Raw genomic sequence first — 14,746 nt, forward strand, 5'->3', positions numbered from 1 at the left:
TACTATTAACCTTTTCCTTCACCGCATCTGCTATGCTGCACCTGGCATAATATCGGATAGGATGTGCACATTCAGAAACCACCCTTCTGTATCCAAACACTACTATTTTGAATACTCATGTAGCTACCTGACATCTTGGCCAGATGCACAAGCAACACAAATTGAGTGATAAATTGAACAGCAGAGAGGAATTCAAATTAAATGATCAAATTAAATATTTTAATAAAATAGATTTATTAACAGGTTGAGGTGGATCTCAATATTAAAAGTGCACCATTTATATTATATTGACACATTCAAAAATACGTTAGATCATCTCAAAACTAACAACATAAATATGAAAAAAGGCAACTAGTTCATAGAAGTAAAGCATCCAGTTAAACACCACATTACCAGTAACACACTTGGTCTCACAAAGGCTTCTATAAAAATGACAAAATCTGAGTTGGCAGTGATACTTTGAAGACTTTGTGTGCAAAATCATTTGTTGGATCACAATATTTCCATACTAATACATGCAAATATGTATGTACACATGCACACACATGGACTAATTATCTTCAAACCACAATTTGGACGAACAAAATAAACTGATTATTTTACTGCTGATAAAGCACTGAAACAAAAATGATCATATTACATCTTTACACATATTGCAAAAGTATGCTTGAAAAAAGTGTGTTTGAAATGATATGATAAAAATTACAGTAAGAAGATACTCGAGTTTTGTGAGGGGACACTGAAGGTTTTGAGCCGTCACTGAAAGCCTCTGTCAAGGTGAAATGCTCAGTTTTGGTCTGCTCCCAAGTAGTAACCCCCCCCACACACACACACACACACAATATAGAAATCAGACTGATGTTCACAACAAGTTTCCCTAGTGATCATTTAGTTTAATCTTCTTTACAGCTTGAGACTCTTTTGCAGATCATCATTTCTATTATCTTTCGTGTACTTACAGTTCTTCTGTGTTGTACCCTCCAGCAAAACTGATAATATGCAGTGACGTGCGTTTGCTTATTAATAGTAACGTGCTTCTAATGAAGATTTTAGTGGAGGCTATTTAAAAATGGCAATCAATTTTACACATACAGATGAGTTTACTGATGTTTTCTTTCAGTTAGTCAATTAATTGTTTAATCTGTAAAAAAAAAAAAATGCAAAAATAGGGTAAAATGCACATCACAAGTTCCCAGAGTGGTAAAACCAGATATTTCAAATGTTTTGTTTTGTCTGACCAACGTCCAATAATACATAGAGTTTACAATGATATGAAACAGAAAAAAAGCAGGAAGTCCTGACAGTAACTTCAGTTGTTGTCAGTTAAGTTTCTGTTAATGAACTAGTTAGTTCAGAAAAAGCTGGTTACAATTCCTGCTGAGCCACTGCTGGCAACAGTAACAACACATATCCTAAATATTAAAGGTTTGCTAATTGGGAGCAAGAAACATGAGATGTTCAGACACTGCAAACCCTTAAAAGTCCTTCCAGACAGTAGAGTCTGGATTAACTCTTGGATTTAGGGTATACCTTGTCATTTCAGAAATAATCTCTCATGTAATGGACGGCTCACTGACAATAAAACTAATTTAAAGCATTCCCACGTATCTTCTTTGTAGAAAGAATCGTACCTTGAGTCATCATCCACGTACCTGTGATTTGGTTCACTTTGAAGCTCAATTACATAGGAAACAACAGATATTTGTGCAACCATGGAAAACATAATAGAAACACCCTACAATATAATATAATTTGATACAATATAAACTACACCTTCACAAATTACCAAGAGATGAATCAACACTTCTGTGGCGTTATTTTGTTATACTAAATTGAATTTCACTGTCATGTGTTCTGGTCATTTTGTCCAGCCTCTGCTGAGGGCCAAACTGTAGAAAAACTCATCCATATTTTTACAGGTTACTTAGGTATTGCTTTATTTTAAGGGTCCCTCAATTTCTGGGAACATCAATTAGCTGGTATGTAGCTATTAAATGACTAATTATTAGTTGGTAAATACCCGATCATTTGAGGGTTTAGGAAATAATGTAGTAGTTACATGGAAGAGTGTAGGTCAGTGGAGTTTACAATACATGCAAGGAGAAATTAAAGGTTCAGTGAAAGACCTGTAAAATAAAGCTTTACCATTAACTGCATGCTGACATGTAGAAGAAGAGGAATAGGGAAAAACCACTGGAATTTATGCAATCATAACACTGTATGATCTCTATGATATTTGAGAATGTTGTTTTCTATTGTAGATGTGGGACACAAGGTAACCTCGTCTACAGTTTGTTGTCATACTCCTTTAGGTCAGTGCATGTTCCTGGAACAACTATGATACGGATTCACCCATGAAACTCAAACTTAAATCTCACAAAACCAAAAAGCCTTTGATTGTGGGCCAGCCTTAAGCACTGGTTGAGCTCTGTCTGGTCTTCCTGTTAAAACCCTCATGTAAGCCTGATCCCTGGGCCCCACAGATAGAAATTAGTGTGTATTGCAAACAATGCATTTCCATTGTTTGCTCTAAATCAAGTGAAACTGAAATTGTGCAAACATAAAGTGCTGTTCTAGCACTACCAGCAAGTGTCTGCATCGTAACTGCAATTCATAGGCCTGAACAACTTACTTAATGTATTGACTGACCCATGTTATGAATCTCTTGCTGTCCTAAATGTACTTATATCACATTCTTTAATAAATAAATTGCCTGAATCCCATGTATGTAAATTTAAACAGATACAATGACCAAATACATCTAACCAGAAGTTTAACCACCAACCAGTCAGCTCACTGTTCAGTCCAGAGGCCCATCTTTAACTGCTCATGATGTAACTAATCAAGACAAAAATATCATAACAAAAGAAAGCAACTTTACGTAATTTTGAGGTATGATATATGTCAAGTCCAATATCCCAACGTGAGGAAGTCTGGCTTTAAACAGATTCATCTTGGGAATGAGCAGAAGAAGAGGAAAGTCAATGTACACATGAATACATCAGAAACATGTGACACGAAGAACATGTATGTAAAAGGAAACTCAGCTGCAGTCTGTGGTGTTTGGGGGCAGTGAAGAGAGCTGTGCAAATATCCCAACACATTAGGCCACCAAACCTGTGCACCCTGCAGTCATCTGAGCCAATGTCACATGCTGTTTTGGTCACACACTGGACAGTTTGTCTCTGTTGTTGTATAGCTGCTGTTAATCACACTTGTATTTGGTGTGGAATCTCTCCAATAAGGCTCTCAGAATGTTCCCTGGGATCTGCTGGTGTTTGTCTATCAGAGACTGGACTGCCTGCTGCACCTGCAAAGCAAATGATATAAACTTAGTTAGCAACTAGTTAGCACTATGTGTGAATTATTGGTGTTTTGTGAAACAGCTTACATTATTGCAACATCCTGCAGGACTCCCCTCAAATTTAGTAGCAAGCAGAGTGGTGATTTATAGTTTAGCAGAATTTGAAATTTTAGTTCAAATTCTGGCAGTTAGGCAGATTGTTAGCTGCAGGCTAGCAGTCGTGTTTAGTATTGAGGTGCCTACAAATATTAATTCATTCTTTGATATTTATATTGTTGGTTATCGCATTCATTACTTTTGACCTTGTCTCCACACCTCCTCCACTTCTTTATACAGCTGTGGTGCTGCACTGGATGTTATTTAAGTAATATTAATCAGCTTTGGCTTCCTTCCTTCCTTCTTTAAGGTGGAAATAAAAGAGAAAGAAAGAATTGTAGTTCCCAGTGCAGCTTCAGCTCACTTACTTTCTCTGCCAGCTCTGTAGCGTTTATGTTAGGGTCATATGGGATGGGATCACCAAGGAAGGTCCGAAACTTCACAGGGAATCCACCATAAACAGGGGCTGCAGGGAGACGAAATCTTTCATACACCCAGCGGAAAAATCCTGGATAGAAAGAAGGAGCATGTTACATAGAGAAACAGGATTCAGATAAGACAATGACAAAAGAAGAGGTTACCATCAGATTCATATACGCCTGGGTCAAATCAGCACTCTCTCCCTGCTACCACCCTATCCTGAGGATAACGCCAGTGATATTTTATATTTCTCTTTTTGTCAACAAGCTCCAAGTGCAGATGCAAACCAACAATGAATTGATCCTACTAGCCAGTGTGTGTGTGTGTGTGTGTAACCAAGGCCTGATTTATGTTTCCTCTGTTCCATACAGACATGGCCGAAATTATTGGTACCCCTGCATTTTATTAAAATAATACACCATTTGCCCTGAACAGTGTTGAAATTAAAAGATATTTTATTATCAGTGCATGTCTATGTTTGGTTTGCTGTGGAACAAAACAAAAAAGTTGTGAAAATAACTGAATTCATGCTTATTCTGCAAAGACATTCTAAAATAGCCTGGACAAAATTATTGGTTCCCTTTAGAAGTTGTAAGAAACAATTGATTTGTAGTGATACTTTAAGCAGACTATTTTGTTTTAATTAGTATCACAGGAGTTTTCAATCTTTTCCATCTCACTCATGCAGCCAGTTTAAAAGGAGAAAATTACTCACTCTGCTGTTTTGCGCCACTGTGTGCATCACATTGAACATGGAAAACAAAAGGAAAACTAGAGAGTGGTCTGAAGACATTAGCCAAAAGGTAATAGCCAAGAATGGTCAACGTAAAGGTTACAAGACCATCTCCAAAGAGCTTGATGTTCCTGTGACCACTGTCGACCAAGTTTAAGGCCCATGGAACTATAGCCAATATCTCTCGACGTGGTTGCAAGAGGAAAATTGGCCTGAGATTGAACAGAAGGATTGCTCAAATGGTCGAGAAAGAACCAAGGAAAACTTCAATACAGATCCAAGCTGACCTTCAAGTTCAAGGTACAATAGTTTCGCACTATCCATCACTGTCTGAATGAAAATGGGCTCCATGATAGAAGAAACAGGAAGACGCCACTTGTAAGAGGGAGACAAAAAAGTCAGACTGTACTTTGCCAAAATGCATGTTAACAAGCCACAGTCCTTCTGGGAGAACACGCTTTGGACAGATGAAACAAAATTAGAGCTTTTTTTGTAAATCACACCAACCCTATGTTTACAGAAGAAAAAATGAAGCCTTCATAGAAAAGAACACCATGCCTACTGTGAAACATGGAGGAAGCTCAGTGATGTTTTGGGGTTGTCTCAGGCACTGGGTGCCTGAAATCAGAAGACAAGCTGTCTTCTGCTGTGTCTTAGTCACAGGTCCAGCATGATAACAACTCCAAACATACATTAAAAAGCACCCAAGACTGGATGAGAAGAAAACGTTGGACCGTTCTGAAGTGGCCTGCTATGAGTCCTGATCTGAATCCCATTGGACATCAGTGGAAAGAACTGAAACTTGCTGTTGGAAGACCCCATCAAACCTGCGAGAACTGGAGCAGTTTGAAGAGTGGGCTGAACTACCAGTGGAGAAGTGTAAAAACCTTATTCAGAGTTACAGAAAGCACTTGACTGCAGTTGTTGCCTCCAAAGACTGTGCTACAAAATATTAAGTTAAGGGTACCAATATTTTTGGCCATGCCATTTTCATTTTTTATTGTATTAAATAATATGTTAAGTTGTAAATCAAAAGCAAAGTTTTAGTTATATTCAATGTGAAATAAAGAATGACTTAATACAGATAAAATTTAGGTTTGTTTTTTTAAATAAAAAAGGTGGAAATAAATATCAACATATGGGGAAATATTGATAAATTTAAGCCTCACAGAGAGAGAGCGTGAGAGAGAACACAGGGCAGCCCTCCACAGACTGGCCCCAGCAAACAGGCAGCACCACAGACCAGATGAACCAGCCCTACACAAGACAGCACTGCACCTCCAGCCTTAGACACAGCCTCTTACTCAGCCAAAGTTGAGCCAATTACAGAGGAACAGGGACCACTCTGTCACCAGCACCTTAAAACTGCAATCCTTATTGACTCCAATGGCAAATTCCTGGAATGCAAAAAGCTGTTCCCTCATCACAGTGTGGGGAAGTTTTGGTGTCCTCAAACTGACAAAGCCCTCCAACTCCTCTGTCATGGCCACTCTGACATATGAACACCTGTATGACCCCGTCCACTTAGACTGGGATCCTGTCTGGATGTTTGCTGAGGACCTCAGAAGGACAACGGCCAACGGAGATCCTTCAGACCCACACCCCACCACAGCTCATCCATGGACACCAGCACACACCACACTGACCAAAGAGAGAGGAGATGGTTATCAGCCCAGTCTACCAGAGCCTACCTGACCAGAGCCAAGCCTATAAGAATTTCTGCCTGCTAGAGCCCAGCCTGCCAGAATTCGGCCTACTGGAGCCCAGCATCCCAGATTTCAGCCTGCTGTAGCCGAGCCTACCAGAATTCGGCCTGCTGGAGCCCAGCCTACCAGAGCCCAACCAACTGGAGATCAGGAAACCAGAGTCCAGCTAAGAGGAGCTTAAACTGGCAGAACCCCGCCCACTATAAATCAGGCAGGGAGTGGTACCAGAACTCAAGAGCACATATCTGGAGCAGCATACTATGTGGAAGCACAGGCTGACATGGTTCAAGCCATGCCACTCCCTGGGATGCAGCCTACCTATGCACAGATAGTGGCCAACCACTCAGACATCGGAAAAGTGAAGCAATTGCTACAAGTCATCTTTAAGATTCTTGGTTGGAAAAAAAAACAAAAACAGGCTGTTGCCTTCTTTTTTTTCATGGTTTATCTGACCCTAACCCATGAATAGTTCTCGATTTTATTCTGTTGTTTCTGTATTGAATCACCACTGAATTGAATTTAAATGTGAACCTACTGCTAGAGATGAATTCAGGGTCTGTACTATTCAGCTTTTGGACTGAAGAGAACAGACCCAGAATTCATGTCTAGCATTAGAAGTCAAAATATTGTCATATTATTAGAAACATGGTGTCAAGACGACACAGACACCCACTGTCCCTCAGACTATAGAGAGATATTACTCATCTCTCAAACAGAAACACATATGACAGGAGAGATTCAGGTGGGGTTATTGTGTGGTATAAAGACGGCTGCAGCAGCCTGTGCGGCCTACGCTCCCCCCCCCTTTTATGTTTAAAAATTTTTGAAAATCTCCATAAAGAGATTGGACACTACCAGGCCCAGGGCAATGTCCTGTTAGTGTGAGATTTAAATGCCAGAACAGGATGTGAGCCTGACATAGTGGATCCTGCTGGTAACAGCCACATCTTTGGACAGCCCTCTCTACACCTCAGCCCCACCACCAGCCACAGACACAATCAAGACCACATTGTGAACAAAATGGGGAAAGAACTAGTGCATCTCTGTCGCTCCATAGGTCTGTATATGCTTAATGGCAGGATGAAAGGGGACTCTTTGGGGAGGTTCACATATTGTTCAGCTCTTGGGACTAGTGTAGTTGACTACGCCATCACTGACATAAACCTCTCCCTCACCAACGCAGTCACTGTCAGACCACAGACCCCACTATCAGAGAACTGCCAGGTAAGTTTATATATAAGACCAACTTCACAACTTTACAAGAAAATAACAGAACCTGGGCCCTGTAAATTACATAAAATAAAAAATCAATAAAAATGGAATCCTGATGGTGAAGTTAGATTTAAAGATATAATTACTTCATCTGAAATCACTGGTCTGATTAACACATTCCGCTCTTTACAGTTTCAATCAAACCAATTAAACATGGCTGTTACAAAAATAAATTAAAGCTGCAAGCAGTGTTGGTCGGGACCCTACACTCTGGCCCGTCGGGATCAGATCATTTTGCTTTTTAAAAAAGAGGGATATTTCTTACAAGTGTGGTGTGCTTTTATTTTGAAAGTTTGATTGACATGTGTACTGTCAGGTGTGCAGAGACAATAAGTAACTGCAGCTGGACACAGAAAAATACTCATATTTGAATGGAGAGTGTGAGCGAACCACTAGGTGCTTGGGCCCTAATAAAGGAAAAACTGCAGTACAGAGCTACAAATTTTAGTTTTGATTTTATTTTTCTGCAGCACTTCATCACTAAACTGTCACTCTTACTCAATGAGCTCCCATTCTCTCTCTCTCTCCCTCCCATGCCTAGAGATTGCCTCCCCATTGGTTTACATTGTAAGGTAAGGTATGATGTGGCACTACAACTTTCAGGGCTTACAATATCTAAACCGTTCAAGTTATTACAAAGTTTTTATTACGTTTGTTCAGCACAGTGTCATAAGACATGTATTCAAGTTTGAAGCCGATACCATTAACGCCCTAGGAGGAGATAGCGTTTCTTGGGGGTCCAAAATTGGCGCAAAGTCGTACTTTGATGGGCATATTGCGGACTTCCTGTTGGATTTAGGTCAGGGTTGTCGCGTATGATTTGTAGGTCTAGTTGAGACGAATAATTGAGTTTTGGTTCGATCTCTCTACGACATTCCTACAGGCCGTGGCAGCCATTTTAGATACATAGGTGGCACTATCGAGCACATTTTGGCACTTAGGGGGATAATTTTTACATTTTATCAAATTTTTCACCAGACCTGATGTGTGTGCCAAATTTGGTGAGTTTTTGAACATGTTTAGGGGGTCAAATTCAGGTCTGAAGTGGCAAGATAATTAAAGATGTAAGCAGTGATGAACGGGCCCTCGCGCCTCCATGCACGTTGGGCCACGACGCAATCAAAGGTCTTCTGTCACGAGCATGTAGATGTCTTCAGACCCCGGCTGTTTTCAGACAACGCAAGAAGGAGATTTGTCTACTATTTTGCCTGCTGCTGGGACTGCTTTGCTGCAATTTCGTAGGGGGCGCTATTCAGCCAGTATGCATCACTGATGGAATATTGTCATGTGGACGTGTTCAGGCCAGGACTCTTATCAAACATGTAAAGTTTGGTGCAGACTGGAATATGTACAATAAAGTTATAGCAACTTCCTCTGTCATGGTGAAACATCAAGTCTCAAAGGTAACAGAGATGAAAACACATCTTCCCTCGATGTCGGTGTGACCAAGTAGGAAGAGCCAAGCTCAAGCAGGCTGTTTTTGTAAGCTTGCGTGATGACACGTCATCAGGCCATCACAACGCCCAGTAATCGAGCCACCAGTAGCACCAATCACGTCAATAAAATGGCATTTTCTTGGACTTTCTGGAAGCTGATGAATCACAAAGCTTGTCTCCATGGCTCTGGGAATCTGCCTGATTGCACTTCATGTCTGTCCTACATTTAAATGTACAGTGCCACGAGTACTTGCTGGACAAAGACGTGTAACTTTAGTTGTCTGTTATTTAACATTGCATGAAGGAGTTAAATATCATTTCCTGTGTCCATTATATGGTGCTAGAAAACACGCATTAAATAAACATCATGTCGCTGTATATCAACTGTAGAGGGAAGGGTAAAAAATAGATTGAGAGTGACAGTTTAGTGATAAAGTGCTGCAGTTACTTATTGTCTCTACACACCTGACAGTACACATTTCAGCCCAGGTCTGGCAACATCTACATGCTTGTTACACAAGGCCTTTGGACTGTGCCACGCCCTGAACAGTGAAGGATAGAAAACACATGTAAATTCAAGATTTGTAGGTCAAAGTCTTGTGACTCATTTAAAGTTCAAATGAAGTTTGTATCTAAAACTATGTGGAAGCAGTAAATGTTCAAAAAGGTGTGGGTTCGCTCACACTCTCCATTCAAAAATATAAGTATTTTTCTGTGTCCAGCTGCAGTTACTTATTGTCTCTCCACACCTGACAGTACACATTTCAATCAAACTTTGACCAAGTCATGTGGGTTAAAAGTCTTTCCTTTTCTAAAAACTAGACGATGAAAATTAGGAAGTGAATTTCTTTTACACACAAACTCATAAAAAGTTTTAAAGTTAAAAATTTATTTATTGAAATTAAAGTGAATGGGCCCAAAACTTGCATAATTTTGATGACACAGGGGTGAGCACGACAGACATGTCTCACCCTGCAGAAAATTGTCATCCTCACACCGTTGAGATTTGATGTTTCGCCATGACAGAGGAAATTGCTATAACTTTATTGTACATGCTCCAGTCTGCACTGAACTTCACATGTTTGTAAAGTCAGACCTGTCAGCCCAGGTTTGGAGACATCTACATGCCTGTGACAGAAGCCCTAGGACTGCACCGTGCCCTGACGTGCGCAAGGGTGCGAAGGCCCGTTCAATGCTGCTTGCAGCTTTAATTAAGACAGCAGTCCAACCTAAAACACCATCAGCCACAAAACACAGACCTGCCACAAAATTATGTTGAAACACTGAGAGAATACAGATAATAAAACAAGAAAAAACAATATCATGAACAGAAACTAATAGAAATTGAGGAGTCCATTGATCAAAATCAGTTCTGGGAGAGATGGAACAACTTGAACAACAAAAAAGACAACTTGGCCCTACAAAATGGTAACATTTGGAAAGAACATGTTGAAAAACTACATTAGCAAATTTCACCTAACAATCAGGAACAGAAACAAATTAGGGAAAAATTGACAATCCTTGAATCAACAATCAAAAATAATCAGAACCCCCCTGATTACCTAATTACAATGAAAGAATTAGAAAACAGCATACAAAACTAGTCTTGGAAAGCATGTGGAGCCAGTGGCATCAGGACAGAGATGTTGAAACACAGCAACCCTGAGCTGAAACAGGTCCTGCTTCAGTTGTTCAATCTTGTTCTTCAATCAGGTTGCTTTCCTGAGATCTGGAGCTGGGGGCTTATTTCCCCAATACATAAGAGTGGAGATAAATTTGACCCTAACAACTACCAAGGCATCTGTGAGAGCAGTAATCTGGGAAAGTGTTTTTGCAGCATTATCAATGCCCGGATGCTGGCCTTCCTTACGGAACACAATGTCCTGAGTAAAGGGCAAATTGGCTTTTTACAAAATCACCACACTACTGACCATGTTTACACTATACACACTCTAATTAATCATCACGTACACCAAAAACTAAGGATAAAATTTCTGCATGTTTCATTGACTTAAAAAAAGGTTTCTGATTCTAATTGGGAAGAGGGATTATATTATAAGATTCAAAATTGGTGTGAGGGGTAAACATTTAAGTCAATGTATGTCAGTAATAAGTGTGGAGTAAAAATTGACTTCAAAACTACAGATCTCTTCACTCAAGGGAGAGGCGTCTTTCAGAGCAACAGCTTGTCTCCAACTCTACTTAACACCTACATGAGTGACTTGGCAGTACTGTTGGAGCAGTCTGGAACCCCTGGCCTAACCCTTATCAATAAAGAAGTTAAATTCCCGCTCAAGGGCTACAGCAGCACCTGGACCTCCTGGAGCAGTGCTGTCAGACCTGAGCCCTGACAGTGAACTTTAACAATTCTAAAATCATCCAAAAGAAGGCCAAATCTCAGAAAATCAAATATCAGTTCAAACTAACACCCATCTAGATCAGAGCCTATTCTATGATTTACCTGGGGCTCAGAATCAGTGCCTCAGGTTACTTTAGTCTGGCAATTCACTGAAACAAAAAGCATGTAAAGCATTTCATGCAATTAGAAGAAAATTTTATAACATAAACATGCCAATTAGAAGTTGGACAAAAATATTTGATAGTATAATCCAACCAATCGCCTTTTATGGTAGTGAAGTTTGGGGTCCACTCAGAGTTTAGGAGTACACTAGATGGGACAAGCACCCCATAGAGACTCTGCATGCAGAAATCTGTAGGTTCATATCAAACATCCAAAGAAAAACACCAACTAATGCATGCAGGGCAGAAGTACCCATTGATTATTAACATTAAAAAAAGAACACTTTAATTTTAACCCAGGAACTGAACCCCCAAAAGAATCCCTTCTGTCAGCTGGTCCTGAGACTTACTGATCAAAAAATACCCAATACTGCTCCACCTCAGACCAGCACTGCTTTACAACCACCAATCAGAGTCAACCAAATTATTAAACTAACAAAAGATGACTATCTGAAACAATGGACCAATCAAACCAAAACTCAAAACAAACTCAACTGCTACCTGACCCGAAACCATGAATATAAATTGGCAGAGTATCTCTTCAAAGTCAGGGATACAAAGTAGAGACAGATCCTGACCAAACACAGACTGAGTTACCACAGTCAGCCATAGAGACAGGACGACACAAGTCATGGCTGCAGAGAAAAGAGTATGTGGTCACTGCACGACAGGTGAGGTAAAGACAGAGATGCACTTCCTCTTAAAATGTGACATATATAATAATATATACAAATATAATAATACTTTAAGAATTAATTCCAAACTTTACAAAGCTAGATAACAGTAAAAAAGCAACAGATTCTATTAGAACATGCAATTCAAAAACATGCAGCAAACTTAGCTGCGCAATATGTGACTGCATGTCACAAACTGAGGGACTCATTAAAACATCACTGATTTACTATTGTAAATATCATATTATCATTGTATTTCCTTAATTTAACAGTGTTTTTAAGCTTTGGCAACATTGTGACCTTACATAGTCCTGCCAGTGGAAGCACTATACAGTACATGTGACTATAATGAACTAATAATATACTAATATATACTTCCAGTAACTACAGACCAATAAGTGTACTTCCAGTACTCTCAAAGGTTGCTGAAAAAGTTGTCATTAAACAACTGACAACATTTCTTAATACAAGCAATTTTGGTCTACATTGTATGCAATTTGGCTTTAGAGTAAATCATTCCACCGAAACTGCTACCTTGCACTTGATAGAGCAAATTCAATCGGGTAGTAATCGAGTAATCGAGTAGTTGGTGCTGTATTTTTAGATCTGCGTAAAGCATTCCACACACTCAATCATGATGTTTTAATATCTAAACTCTCTAAATTTAACTTCTCATCTAGAGCACTGGCAAGGATGTCTTCATATTTATCTAATAGGAGACAATGTGTTAAAATGAGTGACACACTGTCCAGTCACATGAAGTGCACAATGGGTGTTCCACAAGGGTCAGTGTTAGGTCCCCTATTATTTAGCCCATATATAATGATCTCCCTCAACAGTGTCATGATGCAGAGCTACAAATATATGAAGATTACATCGTTGTGTACACACATGCAAAAACAGCTGAGTTAGCTGCTGCAAAGCTAATGATTGCAATGGAAAGGATCACACATTGGCTTAATCAATCATGTCTGAGTCTAAATGTAAACAAGACAAAGGGTATGTTTTTCTCTAAGACTATGGTACAACCTCCTAACGCTGATATTTTCATCAAAGGTGAAAAAATTGACATAGTTACTGATTTTAAATATCTTGGTGTGACACTGGATCCAAATTTGAACTTAAAGAAACATGTTTAAAAAAACGGTTAAAACCATGAAGTACAACTTAGCAAATTTTAGACACATAAGAAACTGTCTCTCTTTGGACGCAGCCAAGATATTTATGCATGCTTGATTCTTTCCCATATGTATTATTGCATCACATGTTGGGGGCAGGCTGGAGGTACAGCCATAAAACCTCTTGAGTCCTTATACAAACAAACTCTAAAAACTCTGGACAAAAAGCCAATGCATTTCCATCACTGTAGGGTACTGGAGAAATACAATTTACTTAGCTTTTAAAATTTTAGATTATTCTCAAATTTGTGCCTAGTTTATAAAATTTTAAATGGTTTGGCCTCTCCTCCACTATGTGACTTTGTGTACACTCGCTCAGTAAGTTCTATTAGATCCTCCAGAATATCCTCTATACAAGATTGTACCATACCATTTTGTCGCACTGCATTTGGGCAGTCAGCTTTCTGTGTGAAAGCCACCACTCAGTGGAATGCCCTACCTGATTATATGAAGAACTGTAGTTCCATCAATACATTCAAGGCCAAATTAAAAAATCAACTAAAGACGAATCAGCTATGTGACCACTGAGCGTAGTTTACATTATTAATTTTTAATTGACATTGTGGGTGTATGTGATGTGCTGTTATGTGTAGCTTTGTATTTTGTATGGTGTGTTTGTTCTCTTTGTGGGGTTTTTTTTTGTTTGTTTTTTTGTTTTTGATTTTTTTTGGGTTTGTAAAATGGTAAATGATAAATGGACTGTACTTGTATAGCGCCTTTCTAGTCTTCTGACCACTCAAAGCGCTTTTACACTACGAATCACATTCACCCATTCACAAACATTCATACGCTGAATGGGTACAGGGGCTACCATGCAAGGTCCCAACCTGCCCATCAGAGGAAACTAACCATTCACATAGATTCATACATTGATGGCGCCGCCATCAGGAGCAATTTGGGGTTAAGTATCTTGCCCTAGGACACATCGGCATGTGGACTGGAGGAGCTGGGAATCAATCCGCCGATCTTCCGATTAATGGACGACCCGCTCTACCTGCTGAGCCACAGCCGCCCAACAACTGTTTGTTGTTGTGCTGTTGTATGTTTTGATTGTAATGGACTACAGATGCAATTTAGCTTCAAGCTAACTCTGGTGCAGTGCATCATTTATGCTTAATACTACACACTGTCCTGTTCAATAAATCAAATCAATATAGTAGAGTGACACACATTGACAAAACATGTTTTCTTGTTCTTTGTTTTTTAATATTATCTGATGAATTGTATTTTTCATTTCATTATTGAACTGTATTATCTTTGACATTTTAGCAATATTATTCATCTGTAAATGTGATTATTCAAAGTGAATGTAACTATACAGTAGAGGTACGCATAGACACACACACACACACACACACACACACACACATACAGTGGTCTAAGGAGTAATTGTAAAGTTAGATGGGC

The 14,746-nt window shown here is 39.4% G+C and overlaps 1 protein-coding gene across 3 annotated transcripts in view; it reads right to left on the reverse strand.

Annotated features, from left to right (window-relative positions):
• Nucleotides 1-2,680: 2,680 nt before the first annotated feature.
• Nucleotides 2,681-14,746, reverse strand: part of tmem68 (transmembrane protein 68) — a 36,756-nt gene continuing 24,690 nt past the window's right edge. For all 3 annotated transcript variants that reach the window (XM_067604775.1, XM_067604776.1, XM_067604777.1), the window contains 2 exons: nt 3,769-3,908; nt 2,681-3,310 (listed from right to left, as the gene is read on the reverse strand). In XM_067604775.1, coding sequence (XP_067460876.1) covers nt 3,206-3,310; nt 3,769-3,908 — 245 coding nt within the window. In that variant the 3' untranslated portion in view covers nt 2,681-3,205. The remainder of the gene's footprint in view (nt 3,311-3,768; nt 3,909-14,746) is intronic.

The sequence above is a fragment of the Thunnus thynnus genome, chromosome 12 (genome assembly GCF_963924715.1).
Source record: "Thunnus thynnus chromosome 12, fThuThy2.1, whole genome shotgun sequence".
NCBI classification, from domain to species: Eukaryota; Metazoa; Chordata; class Actinopteri; order Scombriformes; family Scombridae; genus Thunnus; species Thunnus thynnus.